We start from the raw sequence: 25,629 nt of genomic DNA on the forward strand, positions 1-25,629 counted from the left end.
CAGTGAGTCAGTGGCAGAGGGTTCAGTGATTCTTCTTGGCCCACATGAGGTAGAAGGAAGGTGACAAAGCTGAGCCCATCGGCTTTGCCAGTGTCTTCCCACTGGGGGGACTCTGCTGGGGTCCTGCAACCCCAAGCATCTGCCCTGTCCTCTCTGCTCCAGGGGGCTTATTAGGCAAAGTCTAGGGCCCGGGGGAGTTTGAGGGGTGGGGTACAGAGAGGTCCTCAGGTGACCTCCGGCTCAGGCTGGAGACACCGAGGCAGGAAAGGAACTCCAAACCAGTGTCCAGCAGTGCAGAAAGGCTCAGGGAGGGACACCAGTGAGGAGAGGAGGAGGGCTTAGGGCCAGGCCTCAAAGGGTGGGGAGACAGCGGGGAACATTCCAGGCAAGAGGGCGGGCAACAGCGCAGCATTTGCAGGGTAGGGGCCTGGCCCGCACGGGTCACTCCAGGAACTCGGGTCGCGGGCGGGATTACGGCATATGCTCAGTCAGGGCTCTTGACCACGAGGCCTGCCCCCCTCCCGGGTTCGTTTAAGCAGAAAAGGGGAGTTCGTTGGGAGGACTAGGGAGAGTCTCCTGGAATCCTGGGGTAGGAAGGGCTGCCAAGGCTCCGAGATGGTCAGGGGCCGGGGGCTTGCCTCTCCCTTCCCTCCCGCCCCTCCCCTTGGTCTGTGCCTCTGCTCTCTCTGCGTTTACTTTGTTTCCTTCTCTCTGCAGAGCAGCTTTCTTTGCTTTTCTTGTGCTGATGGAAGAGAATGTCCCCACTGCCCCCACCCGGACCCACCATGGCCCCCATGTTTACTTGTCATCAGGTCAAAAGCTTGGCAGAGACAAGCTGGAAAACTGACCTGATTCCAGCTTCCCAGGAGGGACCAACCCAGCTTAGGCCGGGTCCCCCCCCTACTCCTGTTCAGAAAATCAAGGGTCTCTGGGTCCAAGGCCATATAATGAGAGCTGGGCTGTGCCTTCCCCACCCCCGCAAACTCACTGGGGGAGAGCATTCAGAGAAGAGGTGCGCTCCTCCACGGAGAAACTGAAAACCGAGGCCAGGGGTGGGGGGGTGACGTGATGCACGTCAGTGACCCAGGGAGTAAGCTGGAAGGTTTGGGAGGGAGGACGGGGGTGGGGAGGCCAAAACAGGAGGTTGCTGCTCTATTGTGAGTTCAATGATTGATGTCTGGTGTAAGTGGTGTCAAGGAGATGGGGGTGCTTTGCAGACCTCTGGGGTGGGGTCTGATGCCCCCAAACCCTCTTCCCTGTTACCCAGCTTCTCTGCTGACAGAGGCACACAGCTGTCCTGATGCCTGCTCTTGGCCTTAAACCTTTCTCTGCTCAAGCCGTGGGGGGCTCAGCAAGGCCCAGTCTCAGCATCCCCAATGGGTGGAGAACAGGCTTCCTCTCTGTTCCGCGGTGACATACCTCAGACCTGACATCTCGTGACTCATGCAGTCCAGTCACGCTTCGGGTGTAGAGAGCCACTCTCTGGCCCCAGAGGTGGGGCTGTGGCTGGGTGGAATGTGGCAGCCGCTGAACATCTGGCTAGCAATGCAGCCCAGCAGCTGAGCAGTTGAAGATGGGGTGGCCTCTGCCCTGCAGAACCGGTGACCGGGGCCAGCCAGCCCAGGGCAACAGGCTCTCTGAGCCTGAACCAGGCTCAGAAGTGCATTATGAGGGTCCCATTCTATGTCAGCTGTCTTCTCTGACCTCCAGACGGGACATGTCCCAGCAACCAAGGGTTATAACTCCTATCTGCTTAAACCACCCTGATGGTAATAAAATTTATAACAGCCCCTGCTGGGTGAAAAGCATTGTTTCCTCCATTCCATTCTGCAGAACAGAACTGACGAGTCCTGTTTCACAGAGGTTTGAGAATTAAATGATGTAACACATATATCCTGGGTTGATCTGGCAAAGTGCCTGGTGCCCAGTGAGGGCTCAAGAAAAAAGGTTTTATTAACAGAACACTAATTCGTTCTCATTGATTTCAAGTGTCACTGATACCCTAGAGGCACTTTGTCATTATGCATTTTCTCAAGAAACTAAAAGTTTGTTCATCTTTCAAGAGTTCAGAGTAAAGTTTGGGAACCTAGGCCTCCCTTCCAAAAGTGCGTGCTGCGCAAAAGGCGAAAGGCACGTTACAGCTCCCGGCAGCTGGGACCCGCATTTGATCTTTATAGCCATCCCACGAAGTGCGTACTAAGGTCGTGCACGGTCTGTTTGAGGGGAAACCGCGGCCCGGAGCGGGAAGGGACTGGTCGAGGTTCCTGCAGGAGCGGAGAGGGAGGTGCTCACAGGCGGCCCCCGCGCCGTGCATTTTCCGCGTCCTCCAGCAGAGGGGCCGGCGGCGGGCTCGGCGTCCAGCATAATAGCCGCTTTGATGCCGGGCGGCGGGGAGGGGAGGAGAGGGGAGGCGGGCCGGGAGGGGTGGGAGGGAGGGGAGTGTCCGGCCGCCCGCGCCATCCCTCCGCCCCTCGGTCCCACCGCCACACGCCGCGCGAGCTCGGACTAGGCGCCCGCCCCTCCTCCTCGTCCTCGCCGCGGTCGCGAAGCCCCGAGCCGGCGGAAGCCCGGTGCTCACCATGTCGGTCGCGCTCAGCAACAGGTTCCAAGGTAGGCGCCGCTGTCCCCACGCTGTCCCGCGCCCCTGCCCACACCCGGCGTCCCCCGCCCGCCACCTGTGCGCACGGGGCGGTCGGTGGGGTCTGCCGCGCGCGGGAAGCGGGCGCGAGCCGAGGGCGCGCGGCCCGGGGAGACCCCCGCTTCCCCGGCCGCCTCTTTGTCTCCTCCAGGAGGGAAAGCGTTCGGTTTGCTCAAAGCCCGGCAGGAGAGGAGGCTGGCCGAGATCAACCGGGTAAGCGCGCGCCGCCGCCTTCGCTTTTCCAGCCCCGCCGCCTCCGAGGGCAGCTGGCGAGTCGGCCCTAAAGCTCCCAGCGCTCCGCGGGTCCCACCTCCGTCTGCGCGGCTGTGCCTGCCGCAAAATCGACCCCCCTTCCTCTCCTTCACCCGGGCTTCCCCCGATTTCTTTCCTCCAGCCCCCTCCCTGTGCCTCCAGGTAGGTCCCCCTCCACCCCGTCCACCGCCCTCTGGTCTCGGGTTGCAAGTTGTTACTCAAAGACTAGGGAGGTAGGGCCCTCCCGGGAGCTCTGATGCCAGCCCGGCCCACCGGCCCCGGGCTCCCCAGGAGCCAGCCTGGGACCAGCTGCAGGGACTTGGCGCTGGAAGGGACCCCTGATGTCTCGAGTAATTCCCAGTTTTACAGCGAGGGACGGAAGAGAGGCTCAGAGAGGTGAGGTGGCTGCCCCTAGATGGCACAGCAAGTCTGGGTCAGGCTGCAGTTAGAACCCTGGGCTCCAGACTCACAGGCCAGTGCTCTCTCCACCCAAAAAAAGGTTGGCCTCCTGCCTCTCCCCACCCCCCAACACACACACACACACACACACACACACACACACACACACAAAACTCCTTCTCACTCAGGCTTTTAGGAAAGGTTACCTTAGAGACTTGGTGCTTTTCATCCTGATCCTAGTGGATTTCTAAAAAGAAATCCTTCCGGCTGTTGCCAGGCACACAATGGGACGTTTTAGACCTTTGCTTAAACACCATTTAAATGGGCTCCCCTGGTGGCGCGGTGGTTGAGAGTCCGCCTGCCGATGCAGGGCACGCGGGTTCGTGCCCGGTCCGGGAGGATCCCACATGCCGCGGAGCGGCTGGGCCCGTGAGCCATGGCCGCTGAGCCTGCGCGTCCGGAGCCTGTGCTCCGCAACGGGAGAGGCCACAACAGTGAGAGGCCCGCATACCACAAACAAACAAACAAAAAACCACCATTTAAATTCTAGAAGATAAGGAAAACTGTTAGGGCCTCTGCCTGGACTGGCCGAAACTCAAACGCAGCACAGCAAGACTGGGGCTCGGATCTGGTCTCCATTATGTACCAGCTCTGTGGTCCCCAGCGAGGACCTCTCATCACAGAGACCCTCATCGCAGGGTCTCCGTAAGGGCTCCACGAGGGAAGGCATGTTACGTGATTGGTCCAGCATCTAGCACAAGAGAAGACCTCCATGGATGGTACTAGGATTACTTCTTGAGGAGGATGTCTCCAGGTTTCCTTCTAACTGATTGCAGAATCATGCCCACTGAAACAAGGCTGGACATTTCCCCTGCAGGCTCCCCCGGGCCACTGGACACCCAGCTCAGAGTCCCAAAGTGGAAAGCTGGTGAGGGTCAGCAGGGTCCTGGTGGAGTCCATGTGGAGGTGGGTCCACGGGCGGCAGCACGGTTGTAGTATAACTCTCGACAGGGGCTTGCAGTCTTTATTTGCTCCTTGATTTCCTTGGACTGCCTAGAGCTAGGCAGCCTGCCTGGTTTCATTCCACTGGCCGTAGGAATCCCATGGAGGGTTCTGGGGACCCCAGGGTCCCTCCAGGTAAACTCTGGCCTCCTTATCGCCATCCTCATCTGGCCTCTTAGTGCCATCTTGAGCACAGCTGAAAGGGAGCCTGGGCGTCTGGTTGGGGCTCTCGGGGGTCCAGGCTGCTGGGCTCCCCCCCAGTTCACTCTGCGGTCAGCTCAGCCTTGGTCTTGGCTGCTTTGGCCCTCTGGACAGGAGCCTGGAACCCTGACCTCATACAGCCCCCTGGGCCACTCAGCAGGCTGGGTTCCAAGCCAGTTGAATCCACCCACAGCCAGAGGACCCCGAGCCACAGACAGCTGGAGATGGGGGAGAGGGGATTGTAGTTGGACAGACCAGAGGAGCTGAGAGTGTGTGGGACTTTCCATGCCAGCCCTGCCCTTGGGGGGATGGGGGGATTAGGTGGGGTGTGGAGGTGAGGCCACAGGGCTATTTTGGGAGGTGTACTGGCTTGGCTCAGAAAGGGGAGGGGCTGTGGCTCTCTGGGGCTGGTCTGGACAGCGCTGAGATTGGGGAAGGTGAACAAGAGGGGGCTGTGTCCAACCACCTCAGGACCCCAACGCCCAGAGAGGGCAAGCAGCTGGCCAAGGCCACACCGAAGCCAATGGCAGAGCTTCCAGCCTAGCGTCCTTTCCCTGACTGGATGCTACTCTGAGATCCACCGTGTGAGCCCGGGCTACGGTCAGGTTGCTGGGACCCAGGCTCTGGGCTTCCGGAGGAATGAGGCTCAGACCAGAAGCTTGAGCTGCTTCCCACCACAGCAGGTCAGGGTGGCCCCACCATGGTTTAGAGTCATGGGCAGAGGGGGCTGTTCACTGGCTCTGTGACCTTGGGCAAGTCACTTGAGATGACGGTAGTAGGTTTGTTGTGATTTTGCAACAGAGATAATCTATGTAAAGCACACAGGAGAGCTGGCTGCTGTCTTGATTGCTATCATTGGTTTGTTTGGGACTTAAAAGGGTGGGAGTGGAAACCCAGGGGCAAGGTCTGAGGTAGACTGGCTGCTCAGCCTGGACCAGACCCCTTTGTCTGGCAGAATCTTATCTTCCCCTGTCTGAAATGGGAGCAGAGACCCCTGCTCTGCTCTAAGTCCCTACAACAATCGGAGGAGATGAACAGGCTGAAGCTCCTTGCAGACACTTCAGGGAGTCGCTGTGTTTGAGGGTCTGAGTCGGTTTTACCCACGGCCATGGCCATGGTGGAAGTTCCCTTGGGTGGATGGATTCTGGAGGGAACCGCATTGGCAGTCCAGATTGCCTGTCTTTGGGGTGCAGCTTCACTGCCCCACTGGAGGGGGGCTTCTGGGGGGCTGGGCTGAACAGCTGCCCCAGTGGTCCCGTGGAAGCCAGAAGGCGTGAAGGATGGGGCTTTGTAACTCGCTGTATGTGCTTGGGCACTGCTGTGGCTGCTGCCTGGGGCAGAGCCCAGCCTGGCTATGAGCTCTGGAGGCTTCTCTGGGCCAACAGTTCCTCTGGGGCCTTTCTCCCCGCTGGGATGGGCCAACTTCCAGAGGGCAGCGGGGTAGCTCAGTCTTGGCTATTGTGCTTATAAGGGATTCAGGAGTCAAAATAGAAGGGGACTTGGGTGGACCTAAAGGTCCTGGTGGAACTGTATGAAAATGCACCTTTTTGGGGTTTCACTCTAGATTTTGCCCTCATTTTCTGAGCCCTTGGCGTGTGCCGGGCAGAGCGCCAGGCGTGCTTCAGACATTATCTCGTCGGATGTGCCGCACTCCAACCCTGCGAGTGTCTGTTCCCATTTTGCAGGAGACGTCAGAGGGCCTGAGTAAATTGCCTGGGTTTAAACGGCCACACTTGAACCCAGCCTCTTCTCTCCATTTCTGGCCTTGATTGGGGCTCCTCTGTATGTGCCCGCCCCACCTCCGGGCTGTACGTGTGTGCGCGCGCGTGTACGTGCTCGCGCGTGCTCTGCACCACTGGAGCGGGCAGGACCAGCGCGCGTCTCCTACTGCCCCCACATAGCTGACATTCCCCGCGCCCGAGGGCATGGCAGGTGACCCTGGGCCAGCCGGGGCCGGCCTTATATGGCAACGGGACAAGTTCCCTCCAGCTTCCCACAGGGACAGAGGGAAGCTGTGGGGCTGGGTGGGTGCCCAGGGTGCCCTTAGCCTTGGAATGGAGCAGGAAGACACTGGAGGATGGCGAGAGCCGTGGCTTTGCACCGGCCAGAGGCCAGGATCTTTAACAAAATAGCATGAGTGGTGCCTTTGCTCCGGACCTGGCGCTTGACATAAATCATCTCACTGACTCCTCTCAATGGAACACTTGATTAGATAGATGCCCAGCGAGAGTCTGTAAACATCCCCATGAGACAAGGATTACTAAGCCTCCCATTTTACAGATGAGGAAACAGAGGCTCAGCCAGGTGAAGTCACCCAGCCAGGAAGTGACACAGCCGGGATTCTGTCTCCGGACGCTGCCCCTGGCCCGCCCTGGCCTCTGTCCACCAGGTGGCCGTGGCCTCGCTGTGACACAGGCCTCTCTTGCTTATGTGGATAAGGATCTCTGGCTACTGTCCTGCCCTCTCAGCCGTCCTGGGTCGAATGAAGGGCACTCAGCATTCCCTGTAGCATTTCGGTGCCTGATGGTTATTTCAGAACCCACGTGGCACCTGTGCTGGGAACAACTGGGTATGGCAGGCTGGATATCTCTACCTGGGGTGAGGCTTGTCCCCAGCCCCTCCCCCACCAGTGGGGGACCTCTGAGACCTGACCCAGGCACTACACAGGTGTGTCTCTTTTCCTGTGTACTGGCAGTGCCACCCTGTCCCTGCCCAGGTGAATGTGCCCAGCTGGCATCGCCGGGCACCCGTCTCTCTTGCTCTTCCTTAATATATTATAAGGGAGATGGTGATAAGGAGCCACGTGAGCCTCTGAGGATTCAGTGTCCCCGCAGGTCCAACCAGTCTCGACCTCGGTGTGGCCATGTCGCAGGAAGCTGGAGATGGAATTTCTGCAGGGTCTGCTTCATTTGTGTAGTCAGTGGGGGTGTTTTTCTCCAGCTGCCCCATCTATTGGCGAGGGCACAGCGTCCGGATGAGGCCCCAGAGCTGCCGTGGGGAATGTGAGCCTGCTGTCCTCGTGGGTGCACGTTACAGACTCCTGCTACACGCCAGGCACCAGGCCGGGCGTCTATGGCCTGGCCCTGGCCCTTTAAGAGCCTGTGGGCTGCATCAGAGGCCACACGGCCAGGCATCGTGCTGCCTGTCCTTGGGGTTTTCTCCCGAGGCTTCAGCCACCAGCCCCTTGGATGGCCTCCGAGATGGTGCTTGTCTGCCGGCCCTAAAATTCTGCTGTGGCTAATTCATAAAGGCAAGCCCGGAGGGCCAGGAGCAGGTGCTAGAGGTACCAGCCCAGAAAGAGAGTTAAGTCAGGGTGGGCGTTGGGGGGGTGCAGGCAGGTGGCAAAGGTCTGGAGGCCAGGACACAGCAGGGGCTGCCAACCTCTGCTGGTTGGGGAAATAGCCCCTCCTGGTCATGAGCACTTGGACGGGGCTCTCTGGGGGTGGGGGGAGTCTCTAATGTGCGTCGGAGGTTGCAGATGACCAAGAGAGGCAGCAGTGAGCCCGTGCAGCTGCAGGCACCGTCCCTCGGGGCTGAGATGGGTGCACTCTGTCCTCCGTGGATGGCCAGTCACGACCAGTTCAGCCATAGGTATCCAAGGACAAAGCAAAGTTTGTCCTCGAGGAGGAATGACCAGAGGGTCATGACTCACCAGGAGGACTTCGTGGCACAGTAGGGGACAAAGAAAGTTGTGGGTGGGTCTCTTCTCTGCCCTTCCCCAAGAGTTGTCTCTCGGTGTGGCTTGAGTTTGGGCGATCCAAACACACAATGATAATCGCTAACCGTTAGTAAGTGTACTAGAAGCCAGGCTCTTTCTATGCAGTTCACTCATTTAACCTTTACACCAACCCAGTGAGGAGGTTCTATCTTTATGATTCCATTTTGCAGATGAGGAAACTAAGGCCCAGAGTGGTAAGGCAAGTTGCCCAGGGCCGCAGAGCTAGTAAGTGCTGGAGCTGGGACTTGAACCCTGGCAGCCCGAGTCAACCTCCCTGCCCTGTCCCTCTGCCTTGCACGCCCTGTACTTGCCTAGAGGAAGGATGGTTTAATCAAGACCTTGCCCTCTGGGCTTCAGTTTCCCCAGCTGTTGAACAAAGAGAACAAGCCGGATGCTCTGAGGAGTCCCTTCTGGGTCCTGTGACTGGGTGGATGTTGGAACAGCTGTGCCACCTCCCTGGGCCTGGCCTGTGGACACTGGCTTGAGAAGCGACTGCCTGGTTCAGAGCTTCCTGTTTTCAACCCCAGGCTCCTCCCTGCTTGCATTTCCTGGTTCTTTGCCAGGGACTGACCAGGCCACCAAGGCCTCTAGACTTGCGACTCTCAGAGCCCAGGGGACCCCTGCATCCCTCATACCTGGAGGCCCTGACAGCAGCTTCTACAGCCTGAAAAACTTGTCTTTTGGGACGGTGGGTTGGAGTGGGAGAGGGGCTAGAATAAACCATCTACACACACCCCCATGCCCCTAGAGGGCTATAAAGTGGTTCCCTGGCCTCTGGAATAACATCTTTCTGCCCAAGAGGAAAGGTAACTCCCAGTATTGACTTTCTTTGCCCAGAAACCTGTGGCCAGGCCTTGTTTGGGGCAGGGAGGGAGCTGGGATGGTGAAGGGAGATAGACCTTGAATTGTGAAAACGTTGCGATCTTTAGTAAGTTGAGCGACCTCTCTGGGCCTCAGTTGTCCCATCTGTCAAATGGGAATACCCAAAAAAGGAGGAAGAGCAACCATAACCAGCCTAAGTTAGGGCAGGGGTTTCCTTCCTAATCTATTTAATAGTCAGTGATGGTCTGGATGATGAGCTGTGGGTTGTAAGTGGACTGAATGTATATAAATGTTAGCCGATAATAATAACAAATGGCTCACATTTATTTAACACTTACTAAGTGCCGGGCCCTGTGTTAAGCACTCTGGGTATGTTTGCTTACATATGGTAATTCTCAGGACGAGCCTGTGTGGTTAACACTTTTATCTTTCCTACAGACGAGGATACTGAGGCACAGGTACATGAAGTCATTTTCACACAGCACTAAGTGTGCTCAGACCTAGGCATTCTGGCTCCAGTTGGCCCTCTTTTTGTTTTTCTTCCAAACATCTGGAGTGACTTCTAGCTCCATCTCCTCTGCCTGGGGGCCCAGAGTTAGGGCAGGGCGGGGCGGGTACAAGGGATCCGCCCAGTGGGCGTGGCTGTGCCCTGAGGCTGAGCTAGGATATGGGGGGAGGACCCCTGGAGGGAGGAAGCTGTGGGCGGCGCATGAGCAGGAACCAGGAATCCAAAGCTGGGTGGTGGGGTGGGAGCTGGCAGCCCAGCCAGTGGAGCTCCTGTGCCTGCCACCCGCCTTCCTGCCTCCCCGGCCCCCTGGTCCACACAGCTGCCCCAAGCCCTGGGTCAGCAAGGGCTGCCCACCCACACGTGAACGAGTCAGCTGCTTCTCCCACCCCCGGTCACTCTGTGGCTCAAGCATTTGTCACTGTTGGCTCTAAGGAAATGTGTGTTTCCAATCTCTGAGGCCTCTCCAGCCTCTGTCATACACACACACACACACATGCATTTGCAAAGCTGCCTTTCCATTGCAGGGCTGAGAGTGGAGAAAGTCATTCTGGGCTGAACGGCAGTCTTCTCCATTCATTCAGTAATGTTTATTGAGCACCTACTGTACGCTGGGCACTGCTGGGTGCTAGGCATCCGTGGGGCAGAGACAGTAAACACATCCTCCTGCATGTGTCCTGTGACCGAGGACCTGCCTCCTCTCAGCATCCTTCCAACACCCACTTCCTTGGGTCACTTCTACTCCCCAGCTCTCTGCAGGGAGGGAACCCAAGCAGCCTCTGCAGTGGAGCTTAATCCCAGCTCAGCCACCTGTGAGCTGTGCTTCCTTGATGAGCAAGTTGTTCATCCTTTCTGAGTCTCAATTCATTGACCCTTCCTGCAAATATTTATTGAGCACCTACTATGTAGAACCCAGCAGGGGGAGACAGGTAATGGACAACACCCTTAATAAGCAATGACACTGTAAATCGTGTTAGGAGATGACTCATCATGGTATAAAAGGTGTTATCTTAAGGTGGATTGGAAGTGGAGGAGGGGACTCCAGTGGACAGAGTGGATGGGGTTGGCCTCATTGAGATGGTGACAGTTGAGTAAAGACTTGAAGGAGGTGACATGCAGATATGTGCGCTCCAGGCAGGGCACACAGCTGGAGCAAAGGTCCCATGGTGGGAGCACGCCTGGCGTGGGAGAGGCATAGAAGGGAGGTCAGGGTGGCTGAGGCACCCACTCTGGTGGAGAGGGGTGGGGAGTTGGGGACAAAAATGAAATACCATGTTAGATGGTGATTGGTGCTAAGGAGAAAACCGGCTTCATCAGCGAAAAGACAATAATCCTGGAAGCCCCGGGGCTGCCGAGAGCATGGTCCTGGGGTCAGGTCTAGGGAGGGGTGTGGCTATCAAGCACCCTGTGGCTTAGGCTGAGCTCTTGTCTGTCTCTGTCTGTGTCTCATTTGTCTCCGAGACCCAGGACCATGTCCTACCCCTCGAACCCAATCTGTCTGGATCCCTAGAGGTGATCAGTGTATATTGCAGACAGGCTCCAGGCTGGTGCGGGATTTCGGGTCAACCAGAGCCTGGGAATTTGGAGGACCCCCAGGTCTTTCCCCAGAGGTTCCCAGATGTTGAGCCTTACCTGGGTTCTTGTGCCTCCCCAGGAAGGCTTTCCAGTTCCTAATGTGGTGAAGTGAAGGGAACATAGGGACAATGTGGTGAGTTGAACGTAGGCTAAATGGGTTCCACTTAAAAATTCGGAGATTGTGAAGTTCCTACTTTTACGAAATATCCTTTTCTGAACTCGTGGCAACAGTCCATGGTCATCATTTAAAGTCTTTACTTGGCAAAATAAAATCTTGAGAGCCCAATATTAGCACCTTCCCCCACGCTTTTGTGTTTTTTTTGGAAATGTTTCTTTCTGCTTTACCCCAGAGTCTGGGAACCATTGGCCAATTTGTACCTCCGTTGGACAGATATGGGATCTGTGACCCCAGGAGGTGCCTGGGTTGCTCAGGGTCACAGACAAGAGTTAATTGCCCTACTTTTGGTCAGGGAATGGGGGTGGGGGCCTCAGTGGAGAAGACCTACGAGAGGAAGCCAAGAGGAAGGGAAGGACAGACAGAGCCAGCCGACAGGAGGGCAGCCTTCCAGGCTGCAGGGGAAGGTTCCAGCTCCGTGGAGCTAAGTGCAGGCAGGGCTGTGCATGGCACACGGTAATGAGGCTCTGAGTGAGGCTGTGGCCGAGCCAGCTGGACCCCATGGGCCCTGGAGTCTGATGGACACAGGTTCCAAACGAACCCTGAGCTTCCCCAGGGCCTGGGGACCCTGGACATGTTATTAGCTCTCTGGTCCTCCTGTTCTCACCTGTAAAATCAAATAACAGTGGCTGTGAGGATTGAATGGGATAACATAGTGCCTGCCAAAAGCAAGGGGGCTATCAGAGGCCCCCTGACCCAGCGAGGGAAGCCACATTGGCGGGGGGTTCCTTCTACTCAGTCAAAGGGTGCTGAGTTAGTGTGGAGGAACTTGAACCCTGGAAGGGATCAGATTCTGCCCTACACGGAATCGTACCTACTGTTTACTGAGCACGGACGCTCGAGCCAGGTGCTAACTGCCCGCAGTGGGTTGTCTCGATTGAGGGGTAGGTGCCTGAGGAGGTGGGTACCCGTGAGCCCATTTGACAGCTAGTAAGGAGGGGGCTGAGGATCCAGACCCAGAGGGCGTTATCCTCACTTAGGTTCTTGTCATTGTCCCATTCTACATTCCATTTACAGTGACTGGAGAGGTAGTGAGTTCCCTGTCCTAGGAGATGTATAAGTACAGACTTGGTCATCATTTAGTGGGAAATGACGGCAGGAATTTAGAAACATATTGAGTGACTGACCCAGATAAATTTTTTTTCATTTAAAAGATCATTTGTTGAACTACAAGTATATATTTGTATGGAATGTTCCAAAATTTAGAATTAGAATTTTTTTAAACCCCTCAAAATGAACTTATAAGATGTCTTTGGTTGGCCTAGTCATAGTAGGAAAAACATTCAAGAGAATGGTAGAAACCCCAAGTTCAGCATACTGATTACCTCTGGGAAGGAAAAGAAATTGGATTAGGGAGGGGCAGAAGGGTCCTTCAAACGGTGTATTAGTTAGACCTCGATAACATTTAACATCATTTTGTTTTGTTTTATTTTATTTTATTTATTTATTTTTTGACCGTGCCACGTGGCATGCAGGATCTTAGTTCCCCGACCAGGGAACGAACCCGTGTCCCCTGCAGTGGAAGTGTGAAGCCTTAACCACTGGACCGCCAGGGAAGTCCCTAACATCATTTTAAACAGGGACTTCCTGTAATTTTAGGATAAAATTTAAATTTATCCTAAAATTATCCTTTAGGATAAGGACCTTGTCTTATTCACCTTGGTCTCACCTGTTCCCTGGATGCCTAGAATAGAGCAGTGTGTGGTTCCTCAAAAACTGTTGAAGGAATGAAGGACTCACAGCCATGTCCAGTTGACTCAATGAGGAAAGCAAGGTCCAGGGAAGTAGAGGGGATTTGTGGACTCTGGTGCCAGGATGGGAACACACCCTCTGTTTCCTCATCTGCATGCAGGTTCTAGGGACGCTTAAAGATTAGCAACAAGGCAAGTAAGATACCTGGCCACTGCGCCCAGCCTCGCAAGTGCTAATTGTTAGTTTTTTGTTTTAAAGCCGGATGCATACCTGCTCACTGCCCATCTTTAAGTGTCAGGGTAAAAGATAGATGCAGGCTCTAAAGTCAGACAGAGCTGACTTGAAGTTCTGGCTCTGTGAACCTCAGTTTCCTCATCTGTAAAATGGGAGTAATAATAGTTGCCACCTCTTGGGCCCACTGAGAGATCCGGAGCGACCATGTGGGTTAGTGCTTCATTCTGGGGGCTGTTGTTAGTCCCTTCCCATCTCCTCCCAACTCCATCTGGTTCTGAAAAGACTCGTTTGAGTCTCTCCAAGCATCTGAGGGGAAGGTGGGCCCTGTTTTACAGGTGAGGACGCAGGTGAGCGGGTAAGTGACCTCTCAAGCAGTGGACAGTTATTTTCTGACTAGAGAGAGACTAATAATAATGATATAGCAGTTGCTGTTCACTGAGCTGCTAAGAGTCCTATATACGCTCTCCTTGGATTCTCATGCAAGAAGACGCTATGATAGTTATACCCATTTGGCAGATAAAGCAATAGAGATTCAAAGAGGGATCAGTTTGTTCAGGGTCACATACCTAAGAAGTTAATGCCAGGGCCAAGCCACGTGTCTTTGGTTGCCTCTGGGGGTTGACAGGAGGCCAGGACTACCACGGCCCTGCGCGGCCAAGCCCAGCCACCTGGCGGGGCCTGTGTGTTGGTGAGTTCTGCCTGCTGACCCCTTGCTCAGTGCTGTCCTCTCTCCTCTGTAGGAGTTCCTCTGTGACCAGAAGTACAGTGATGAAGAGAACCTGCCGGAAAAACTTGCAGCCTTTAAAGGTGAGCTGGGGCTGGCTGCCCACCCCCCACAGGAGAGCTGGGTGGGCCCCTACACCCCCTTATACAAATCCTCACCCGCAGGGCCAGGCTGCACCCGTGTTGCATCCACAATACCCCTCTTCCCGACGGGCTGTGAGACGGGACGCCCAGCCTGGGGGCACAGGCCGCTCGTCCCTCGCCTGCGGGCCCCGGCCTGCCCTGCCCTTCCCTCCCTTCTGCTGCCCAGCAGGGCTCAGGTTGGCTCCTGCCCGCCCCTGCCCAGGCCCTGCTCGCTCCCGGGGCCCCAGCACACAATCAGCTCTTTGTAGCAGCCCTTGTCTCTCCCCCTGCGCGGTGGAGCATCTTGGGAGCCCCTGCGGAGAATGGACGTTTGTGTCACCACAGTGGGGCAGGGGGCAGAGTTTCTGCCCATTGAATCTCGGCAGTACAGGATGAAAAGAAAACAGGGCCCGGGAGTCCGCGCGGGGAGGGGGCGGCATAAAGGTCCTTCTGTTCCGGGCCCTGGCGCTTGGTCCTCAGCCAGCGGCTCGAAAGGAGAGGAGCTGTGCACATAAGGAGTGGGACAGACCCACCTTTCCTGTCCGGGAGATGCACTCGCGCTGCGGGGGCCCTGGGCGCGCTGGGGGACCACGTGAACATCCTCCAGGCTGCGTCCCCCCTCCCCGCCCCCAGAGTCTTGGCAACGTGGACACCCTCCCTGCACCAGGGCAAGGAACCTGCCAGTGCTCCTCAGACCGCTTATAACGTAGCCATCCTTAGGCAGGACACCAGTGGCTAAGCATTTGCTGAGCGTGACCTTGTGTTCAGGGTTGCGATCTTCCTGCCTCATCCCAATCCAGCCAGGAGGGAGATGGTGGGAGCTTTAGTTTACAGATGAAGAAACTCAGGCTCAGAGAGGTGGGGTCATCTGCCTGGGGTCACACAGCTCACCTATGGCAGAGTTGGGGCTTATACCCATATTGGTTTCACTCCAAAGCCCCTGCTTGTGACTGTTACACAATGGTGCTTTTTACATGGGAAGGAAGGAAGAGAAAGAAAGAAAGAGAGAGAAAGAGAGGGAAAGACAGAAAGACGGAAGGAAAGAAAAGAACTAGAAGAAAGAAAGGAAGGAAGGAAGAAAGAAAGAAAGGAAGGAAGGAAGAAAGAAAGAAAGAGAAAGAAAGAAAAGAAAGAGAAGAGAAGAAAAGAAAAGAAAAAAGAACTAGAACGAAGACACGCCCGCCCCTGGCTGGTTCCCCTGCCCCATCCCTCTGCCCCTCCCCCTCCCAGTGCAAAGCAGGAGCAGCCAGTCCATTCCCTTCTCCCTGGATACCAATAGGGTCACTCTTCAGAGGTGGCTCTGAGAGGAGGGAGAGGTCCCAGGGGTCTAACGACCATTCTCCTTGTCTTCATTGGGCTGTAGGATAAGGGTCCATCCTGGGACCACAGGAGGTTACCTTGGAAGCCAAGGGACTACGGAGGTTTCAAATCATTCACTCATTTGATCTTCAAATGAGCCGTACTAGGCACCAGGCCATTTGGGGCCTGGGTACACAATGGAGAACACACAAGACGGCCCCTGGCCAAAGGAGCCGGTGTCCTAGTGGGGGAGGGGTGGTGAAGAGAGAGCAAGGAGGTAGAAAGTGTGTCATGGTAGCAGGTGCTTTGCAGGGGGCACTGACCGTGCCCAGTTAAAAAGGCTTGGGGCCCCTGAAGGCGTGAGGAGGGGCCCTGAGAATGCCCGGGAGGAACATGCCAGGCAGAGGGGCGGCAAGCCCGGGCTCAAGGGTCACTGGCAGGACCTTGGCTTTCTCGTGCTGGCTGCTGGTGCAGAATAGACCCTGTGGCTACTCAGGGCCACACGACTTGTTTGCACCCACTGCCTGGTCAGGAGACACCAAGCTCGTTGCTCTGGCCCCTTGATCAGGGAGGTTTAACTCCAAGTCTGTAGGTGAGGTTTGCGGGGAGGGTCTCTGCGCCCCGGGCACTGTATGTGCCACTTTGTAGTCAAGGGCAGGTCTGCGGGCATTTCTCCGGAGAGAGCATCAGATTCTCAGTGGCAGCCATGACCGCCCCCCCGCCACCAAAAGTTCAGAACTACAGGGACTTCTTAAATTGGGGGTTCTCACACCTAGCGGCCCATCTGAATCACCTGAGATACTCTGAAAACACACCAATTTCTGCCTCCCAAATCCTGCAGATCTGCATCTCCAGGGCCGGGGATTTATTCCAGTCACTTTACAGCCGACTCGGATGCAGCCAGCCCACACTGGGGGCCTGGGGGGAAGCCGCTGCCCTTCTTGGTACAGGGTCAGAGTGGCCCCCGGGCACCTTTCTCCATGGTGCCTGTGAGCAGGTGATGCAGGTGGGCAAGCCCTTTTCCCAGAGACAATGGTTTTCCCCAGAGGAATGACGGGACTTGTGTCAAGACCCCGACGTGGGGTGAGGAGGATGGTGTGGGCACTCTGGGGACCCAGCCAGCTGCCCTCAAGGGAGTCCCTGGGACCCTGCAGGGGGCAGCCCTGCTTCCCGGTTAATGCCAGTTTTTGCTCTGTGATTTCCAGAGAAGTACATGGAGTTTGACCTGAACAATGAGGGCGAGATTGGTGAGTGAGGCCTTGGGTGAGCCGGCGGGTGGGGTGGGGGAGAGTGCTCCGTGGGTAGGGGGTGTGGGCGTCCAGAGAACCCCACTGACTCACCTGCATGGGTGAGCGGCCTGGGGCTATATTTTGAGGGTGACAAGCACCGACTGAAGCTTCCCCGATGGGCCAGGCCAGCCAAGCTGGCCTTGAACTTGTCTGCCTTTCACCCTGGATCCCCTGCCCCCCAAACTCCTCTCCCCACTGCTTCCCTCCCCGACCCCAGCTCCCTGCCCACACCCCAGCCTCCCACCCCAGGTGCTCCCCGGACTCAGGATAGAGGTGCCACCCAGCCCAGGCCTGGAGATGCTCAGGCTGTTGCCACCCTGGCCCAGGGGGCTGGCATTTCCTTTGTCCCCAAGCCTGTCCTTCCATCTGAAAACTGTCCTGCAGTTGACAAGGGCCTTCCATGGACATTGGTCCTCTCCTCCAGCAGACCTTTATCGTGTCCTGCCGTCCAGGTGCTAGGGGTGACAGACACCTTTTCCATGGCACTTATGTTCACGACCATACCTTGACCTTCACCAGTAGTGTTATGACGCGGTCAAGGTCGGTTTAATTGTTCCCATTGTATGGATGAGGAAACCGAGGCTCAGAACAGTGAAAGGACTTGCTTGGGGCATGTGGTCATTAAGTGGTAGCCAGGGCCCAGATCCCAGCCTGTGGTTTCCGAGTGGGTTCTCCCTCCAGCGTTTCTCCCCCTCCTCTGTCTTCTCACATTTTTCTCCTTTTTGAATATTTTTATCCCTTTTTTTCTTAAAACGATGTATCAAATGAATACATCGTCATCATAAAACGTTTTGGAAATCACAGCAAAGCACAAAGACAAAAATACATCACCACAATCCCACCTCCCAGAAATAACTGTGATAAAGATTTTGGTTTATATCCTTCCATTCTTTGTTCTAATCACAAACACCGTTCAATACCATTTTAGGACCTCCTCTTAAAATTTTGTACAATATATTGTTAGTATTTTGACATATAATTCATTTTTTAAAAATATAATTAATGGCTGCGTGATATTACATTTGGGGACAGACTATAATTTATTCAGCCAATGCCTCAGTATCACCTATTTAAATGACGTCTGGTTTTAACTCATTGATAATCCCGTGAAGGACGTCTTTGTACCTGAATCATTATCCACATTGCTGATTATTTCTTTAGAGTAAATCTCAGGAATTAGACCTTCTGGGTCAAAGGCTTTTGAAGCATCTTGCCAAATTGCCTTCCAGAAAGGTCTTGCCAATTTAGAGTGTGGCCAGCAGCGTGTAGGAGACCTTTCACTTCTTCCTGTAGAACACTGCCCAGCTTTCTTTGAAATGTCCTGGACATCCTGGCACCTGAGGGTCTGGCACCAGTCGTGCCAGCCCTGCCTCTCCGGTGAGCTTGCCCACTACTCCCCTGACCCTAAAATTGGCCCCTTGCTCCACCCGCACTCCCACTGTCCTTTGCTGACCTGCCCCATTGTTCACGGAACAATCCGAAGGAAATTGCCTCAGATCTTGGGAGCCAGGAGGTCAGAGGCACCAAGTCCTCCTGTAGTGACTCTGGTGCCTCCCTTGTTTTTCTTGAATTTTGTTCTTTTGTTGGTTTTCCTGCTCTGCGGGATGTTCTTGGCATCCTCTCCCTTCCAGCGAGGTGGAGCCAGGGACCGCAGGGTGGGAGTGGCAGGTGGGGAGAAGCTGCCACCGCGCCCTGGAAAGTAACTCCTGATGCCTGGGTCAGGCCGACTCCCTGACCCCACCTCACTGGGCCGTGACTTCCCGGGTAGCTGGAGCCGCAGGCTCACGGTCACCTGAACCTTAGGCAGCAGCAGAGAGAACAACAGAATGAAGAAGAGAGGCTGTGTTCCTGGGCACCTGCTGGGTGCCAGGTGTTTCTGCTGCATCCTCACTCCAGATGATCCCATCAACCCATTTTACCACTGATGGGAGGAGGGGCTCAGAGAGGTTAAGTAGTTTGTCCCGGGTCCCACAGCCAAGAATAGCAGAGCTGGGTTCCAACCCAAGTCTGTCTGACTTTAGAAGCCCAAGTCCCTAACCACTAGTCCATACTGCCTCCGCAGAGAGCAGGGAAGATGCGATGGGCTCATTCTCCCTGGAGGAGAAAAGCTGTCGACTGCAGTCTCCAGGGATGGACTCTCCTGCCGGGCTTGTTCTGGGCATGGGGGTGCCAGAGGGGAGCTTCCCTACACAGCCCGGCCCCCTGACTCCACTTAACGGCTCTGCTTTTCCTCCGGCAGACCTGATGTCTTTAAAGAGGATGATGGAGAAGCTTGGGGTCCCTAAGACCCACCTGGAGATGAAGAAGATGATCTCGGAGGTGACGGGCGGGGTCAGCGACACCATCTCCTACCGAGACTTTGTCAACGTGATGCTGGGGAAACGGTCAGCGGTCCTCAAGCTGTGAGTACCTCCCACCTCTCCTGGGACCTCTGGAGGCAAAGTCATAGTGTGTGGAGAGGCTCCTGGCTCGGGCGCCCCAGCCAGTCCCTGGCCAGGAGGTAATTCACTATGTGATCTGCTGGGCAAGATGCTTAACTTTGATGAACGTGATTTTCTTATTTGTCAAATGGTCACATTAATATGTACCTTGCAGGCGAAATGAGCCTGTAGCAGAACCTCTGGTAGAATCAGTGCTCAGTAAGTGGCCGACTGTGATGGTGACGATGATGATAAACGCACTGCTGAAATCTTCTGAGCCTCAGCTTCCTTGTTTGTAGAGTGACTCTACCACCCCATGGGGTTGTGAGCATAACAGAGTCAAAAACCGGCTCCAAAGGGAGGTAGCGTTCAAATTTTGATGCTATTTCTTGCTACTGAAACGACCTTGGGCAAATTATTTTCCTTCACCTATAAGACAGAGATGGTCATAAATATCTTTTTTTTTGCGGCACGCGGGCCTCTTACTGTTGTGGCCTCTCCCGTTGCGGAGCACAGGCTCCGGACGCGCAGGCTCAGCGGCCATGGCTCACGGGCCCAGCCGCTCCACGGCATGTGGGATCTTCCCGGACCGGGGCACGAGCCCGCGTCCCCTGCATCGGCAGGCGGACTCTCAACCACTGCGCCACCAGGGAAGCCCCGGTCATAAATATCTTGCATGAAGTGTTGTCCTGAGGGTTAATGAGATAATATATATGAAGCGTCTAGCCCAGTACCTGGCTGATGGCAAACACCTATTGTATGGTGGCCAAAATCACACTTTGCGGGTATTTCCCCACTGGAGAGCAGCAGAGAAATTCCTTGGAGAGTCCCATGGTATGTGTTCAAGCTGTAAAGGACACTCACTTGGCTTTTATGCGATAAGATTAACTTTTTCTTAAAAAAATTGAAGTCTAGTTGATTTACGATATTGTGTTAGTTTCAGGTGTATAGCAAAATGATTCAGTTATACATATGCATGTTTTTTTCAGATTCTTTTCCATTATAGCTTATTACAAGTTACTGAATGTAGTTCCCTGTGCTACACAGTAAATCCTTGCTGTTTGTCTATTTTATATATAGTGGTGTGTATCTGTAAGATTAACTTCTTCAAATGTACCAGGGTAAAATATACCTGTCTCATTTTACATAGGGGGAAGCGGGGTGACCTGCTGGTAAGCCCACGGTTCAGGCTGGTCCGGTTGGAGTGTTTATTGTCGGGAGGGATGGGGCGGGAGGTGTGGTGGGAAAACCGCCCAGGTCAGATCACGCTGCACCCGAGAGGCCAGGTGGTAGCAATAAGAGTGGTGATGCTATTAAAAGCCACACCTAAGATTTAGTGGACATTTACTATGTATTGGGCACTTCCAATTTGATACATCCAGTCTGCATAGTGACTCCTTAGATGTATCATTCATTCATTCAGCAAATATTTATTAAGCACCACCTGTGTGCCAGGAATTATGCTCGGTGCTGGGGACACATGAATTACTTACATTCTAATGGAAAGAGACAGACAAAAACAAACCAAAACACCAGATTGCAACAGTGCAATACAAAGAAAAATAAAGTGGGCGAGAGGAATAGAGAGGGGTGGCATAGTAGGCAGAGAGGAGCTCATTGAGCAGGTGACATCTGACCTTCTGCGCGAGGGAGATGTGAAGAAATGAGCCATGTGAATATCTAGGGGAAAGCATTCCAGGCAGAGGAAGCGGCAAGTGCAGAGGCCCTTTTACGCTCAAGGAATAGCACAGAGGCCCGTGTGCCTGGAGTGCAGCGAGTGAAGGATGAGTCTGCAGAGATGGGCAGGGGCCGGGTGATGTGGGGCTTTGTAGGCCACGGTTGATCTAGCATTTTGTACTGCCATGGAGGGATGCCATTGGCGTACTCTAAGCTAGGAACTGAGTTTTAAAAGGCCCCCTCCGACTGCGTTGGGGACAAGAGTGGCAGCAAGCAGGCCGGTAGGAGGCCCGTGCACTTGTGCAAGTCAGAAATGAGGCTCTCAGCCTGGAGAGGCTGTAGTGGAGGTGGGCAGGGGCTGTCAGAGTTGGGAGTGATTTGGGAGGTAGAGCTAGAAGGGTTGTTTCCAGGTTTAAAAGAAAACAAGGAGTCTGATGGTTATAAGGTCTGGGGTCTGAGTTAACTGAGTGATGGTGCTGTTTGCTTTGAGAAGAGAGCAGGGGGGAAGGTGGGAATTGAGCTCAGTTTTGATGTATTGAATTGGAAGAGCCCCTAGACACGCATGGGGAGGGGTTGAGGAGGGAACTGGCTGTGCAGATCTGGAGCTCAGAGGTAAGCCGTTTGTGGACTATCACGCTTTGTTGTTGTTTTTTTTAATTTTATTTTTAAATTAATTTATTTATTGGCTGCGTCGGGTCTTCGTTGCTGCGCGTGGGCTACTCTTCATTGCGGTGCACGGGCTTCTCATTGCGGTGGCTTCTCTTGTTGCACAGCACGGGCTCTAGGCGTGTGGGCTTCAGTAGTTGTGTCACACTGGCTCGGTAGTTGTGGCTCGCGGGCTCTGGGGAGCAGGCTCAGTCGTTGTGGTGCACAGGCTTAGTTGCTCCACGGCATGTGGTATCTTCCCGGACCGGGGCTCGAACCCATGTCCCCTGCATTAGCAGGCAGGTTCTTAACCCCTGTGCCACCAGGGAAGCCCGACTATCACACTTTGGATGGGATTTAAAGCCAGGGACTGAAGGAGCCCACCCAGGGAGGGAGTACAGAGGGTGAAGGGCACTGTCACTTGGAACAGCTCCAGGATGCAAGTGCTTTTGACATCCTCACTTTCAGTTGGAAACATTGAGCATCGGTGGGGTTGAGTGTCTTGCAGGAGTCACCAGTTGGGAAGGAGTAGGGCTGGGATTCAAATCCAGGCAGTTTCCCTCCAGAGGCTATACTTTGAACCCCCATCCTCTTCTGCTGCCCAGATTTTACTGTCAGAGTAGTGGGAGGTTTTTGAAGATCTGAAGGGGTTTTGAGCGGAGCCACGGCCCAGCCGAGCTCTGCTTCCTCCAGGCAGTGTGCTCAGGGGAAGGCGCATGACCTAGAAGTCCGAGGTCTCGAGTGAGTGTCGTCCTGCCTCGGGCTGCCTGTGTGACTCGGACGAGTCTCATTGCCCCTTTGTGTCTCAGCTTTCTCCTCTGTAAAATGGGACTAGCAGCCCCCTCTGTGGAGTTGCCGCATGGGCTTCTGGGAAAATCTCGCTGGAGAGTGGATGCAAGGGCATTCTGTGGAGGACCCTGCAGACGTGAGGGCTGGGATGATCTTTCCCTGGACGAGGAAAGGAGTCCTAATCCTGTTTTGTGTTTTCTTTCTTTTCTCCGTTTCTGAACCAGAGTCATGATGTTTGAAGGAAAAGCCAACGAGAGCAGCCCCAAGCCAGTTGGCCCCCCTCCAGAGAGAGACATTGCCAGCCTGCCCTGAGGACCCCCGCCTGGACCTGCCCCGCCCTCCCCACTCCTCTGTCTCCCTCGTGATCTCACTGCCTTTCTCGACTCATTGCGATGTGTCTTATTTGTTCTGTTTGGTCGTTGTGCGTTTGTTTTTTCGTCAGCAGAGTCAGTGATCTCTTTGTATAGCACAAGTTATCTGCCTTAAAGGGGCTCTGGGTTGGGGAGTCCAGATCGCCTCCTTCTCTTTTTCCCTGCATCTCCCCTCCCTGTGCAGAAGGGCTGACATTAAACCAAAAACCAGAGGGGGCAGGGCCAGGACAGGGAGACCAGAAGCCTGTGATTCCCGCACTTGAAGCTGGTACTGTTTGTCCTTCCAGGTCACTGAGCTAAGTCCTGGTACCCTGGCCTGGCCCTGGTGAGGCCCTCTGCCCCTTTCAGAAGACCCTGGAGTCGGGATAAGGCTGCAGGGCCTCGTTAGGGTGTCCTCGGACAGCTCTGTGGTTCCAGTGCTCTTGGGTGGGCCAGGATGTGGCCACACAATGTCCCATCTCCTCAGCTGGTCCCCTCTCAGTCCACACTTTGTCTTATCCTTAGTGAGGTGACAGAAGGAGAAAAGGAGAGGGACTTGGCAATTTGAGCCCTTCAGGAAGGTTCCAGAGGAATCCTCTAGCCTTGCCCCCTGGCCACACCTTTACAGGCAGCTCAGAGGAAGGGTGCAGCTCCCCCTGACCTTTGCTGGGGCTTCAGAGGCAGAGGGGGTCCAGGGGCCTTGGGGGAGGGGATTCAGCTCAGTCTAGTCCCACCTTTTAGGGAGGATGTTGAGGGCTACAGGATAGGAGGATGAGGACTTAAATGCTCATGGCAAGGAGAGGCAGCACCACTGTTAAGCCAGGAGCTGAGAAATAGGTTGCCTTTCTGATCCCCATCTGCCTGGAACCTGACTCTGCTTCCCCATTTGCCTTCACACCTTCCTTACACCATTCATTCATTCATTCATTCACTCACTCCGTCATTCAATAGGTATTTATTTACAACCTATTATAAGCTTTAAGTCCCCCCACTTTGTCCTGACATGTGCCATGTCCAGTGTCTCTCTAATTCATTATTCTGTTTCCAAATCACTCAAAACCTTGAGCTTGGGGATTAGATTGGGGTCACCTGTGTTTTTTATTATGGACTAGGGTTTTAGAGCCCTGACTCACCCTGTAGGTTAGCTGGGCCAGGCCTCTCAGTTCACAGGTGAGAAAACTGTGGTGACCCACAGGGATTAAGTGCCTTGCCCTAGGGCAGGGGTCAATCTGGAGATGGAAGATCCGGACCGGGGCCCAGGTGTTCAGATGCCCTGCCCATGCCTCAGTCAGTGATGAAAACAAGGGAAGGGGCGGAGAGGGGCAGTCTCCTAGGTCAACCCTTGGGCAAGGCCCTGGGCCAGGATTCACCCTTCCCAGTGCCTCTGAGGCAGCATCAGCAGGGACCCCAGCCTTGACCCCACCTGTATTCTGGACTCCCTCCCCCGCCCACTCAGGACTTAGATGCACTCATCCATTGAACATGTTTATTAACCACCTGTTATGGGCCAAGAGCTAAGAACCCAGTAGTGAAACGGACAGACTCATGGAATTTAGAGTCTAGTGGCGAAGTCTGACCCAGGTGATGAAAGTTAGGAAAGAGGAGGATATGAGGTGACTGCAGGGCAATCCTGGGGGGCCTAACTGGGCCCAACATTGGGCAAGGGTCTTGGAGAAGCCTTCACAAACCTGAAGCGGAGAGCTGTGGGGGGCGCTGGAGCCCCTGGGAGCTTCCTGTGACTCCTCTGACCCGTAATCAAGGCCAAGGAGCTGACTTTACAGCAGCTGCAGGGAGTGGGCAGGTAGGGGATGGGGAAACGGCCGGGTTGGGTTAATCCACTGGTCTCGACCAGTTCAGGAACGAGATTATTTGGCCACGACTGGCTGATCTTCGGCCTAAGAAGGTACTTCAAATGCATAAGCCTAGTTGAAGTTTAAACCCCAGCAGAACATTCCACCTTGTAAATGTAAACTCTCACCCCCACTCCCTCCCCTGCCTTTTTTTTTTTTTTCTCCTGAGATCCTTAGATGAGCAATTGCCTGTCTCCACCCCTTCCCACTGCCTCTCCTTTCTGGGACAGGCTGAGACCTTTGAGCAAGGTAATGCCTTCCTTGACTACCCATCATAGTCAGTGTATCTGTACCTCACTCAGACAGGAGGACAGAACCAACCAGGCTTATTTCAGCGGGTTACACACTTTACAAGACTGCAGGAAACCTTCTTAAGGGAGGAGAGCAAGTGGGTGTGTCCCCAGCTTCTAGAAAGGGCAGGAAAAGAGTTCTCTCATTGGATGGGGAGTGTCCTGGGGAAACTTTACCAGCTCCTTCATCATTTGGAATTCAACTTCCAGAGGGAGAGGGTCTCAAGAGTGGTCCCTGGAAAGGGGGTGGTGGTCTGCATGTATTTCAGGTTGTGGCTATTAGCTCTAGGACTCTTACTTCTCTGGCTAAGGGCTCAGCTTCTAGGAGTTCAGCTGTCTTCTTTCTGAAAGACCAAATCTAACTAATGTAACCAGCAGCTTGGGGACTGCCGAGTATGGCTCTGTCCCTGCCATTCAAAAGGAAGGAGTGTGTCGGGCAAGTTCAAGTGGATGCAGTATGTGTGTGCGTGTGCGTGTTGAGTATGTGTGGTACTGGACTGGAAATAAAACAGACAAACTTATCAACGTCTTGACTGGTGTATTTTGGGGGTGGTTCCGGGGTCAGCAAATTCAGAAGAGCTAGCTGATATAGTGACACGACTGAATGTGTCCTGTGTGCCTTTACTCCTCACAGCAACCCCATGAGTAAGGTTCTATTATATCATCCTAGTTTGATAAATGAGAAGCAGGCTTGGAGCAGATAAGCAGTTTCCTGAAAACCAAATAGTAAGTGGCAGAATACACCGCCCCCCCCCCCCCCGGAGCTGACCCATGGTCTCCAAGTTAAGAATCTCTGTCCTAGAGCATTTATAATATAATTTAACTACAAAAATCTCTACGTAGGACTGTGTAATAGCCAGCAATCAGCAAGGCTGAATTCTAATCCAGCCTTCACCACTTTCTGACCGAGGGGCATTGGGGAATTTTCGTAACTTCTCTGCGCTCCCAGCTGCCTCGTCAA

At 54.5% G+C, this 25,629-nt stretch overlaps 1 protein-coding gene across 1 annotated transcript; it reads left to right on the plus strand.

Moving 5' to 3' along the window:
- Positions 1-2,579: 2,579 nt before the first annotated feature.
- On the plus strand, positions 2,580-22,490 carry AIF1L (allograft inflammatory factor 1 like). Its single transcript, XM_065879302.1, has 6 exons — positions 2,580-2,610; positions 2,790-2,851; positions 13,954-14,020; positions 16,564-16,605; positions 18,887-19,049; positions 22,403-22,490. The coding sequence occupies exons 1-6, from the start codon at positions 2,580-2,582 to the stop codon at positions 22,488-22,490; spliced, it is 453 nt and encodes a 150-aa protein (XP_065735374.1).
- Positions 22,491-25,629: the final 3,139 nt, after the last annotated feature.

This window comes from Phocoena phocoena, chromosome 6 (genome assembly GCF_963924675.1).
Source record: "Phocoena phocoena chromosome 6, mPhoPho1.1, whole genome shotgun sequence".
Classification (NCBI taxonomy): Eukaryota; Metazoa; Chordata; class Mammalia; order Artiodactyla; family Phocoenidae; genus Phocoena; species Phocoena phocoena.

What these genes read in the sequence shown, in the direction of transcription:
- AIF1L (XM_065879302.1), top strand. Translation starts at nt 2,580, where the DNA reads ATGTCGGTCGCGCTCAGCAACAGGTTCCAAG. An exon ending in AAAACTTGCAGCCTTTAAAG is followed by an intron (nt 14,021 to 16,563) that starts GTGAGCTGGGGC and finishes TGTGATTTCCAG; the next exon opens with AGAAGTACATGGAGTTTGAC. An exon ending in CGGTCAGCGGTCCTCAAGCT is followed by an intron (nt 19,050 to 22,402) that starts GTGAGTACCTCC and finishes TTTCTGAACCAG; the next exon opens with AGTCATGATGTTTGAAGGAA.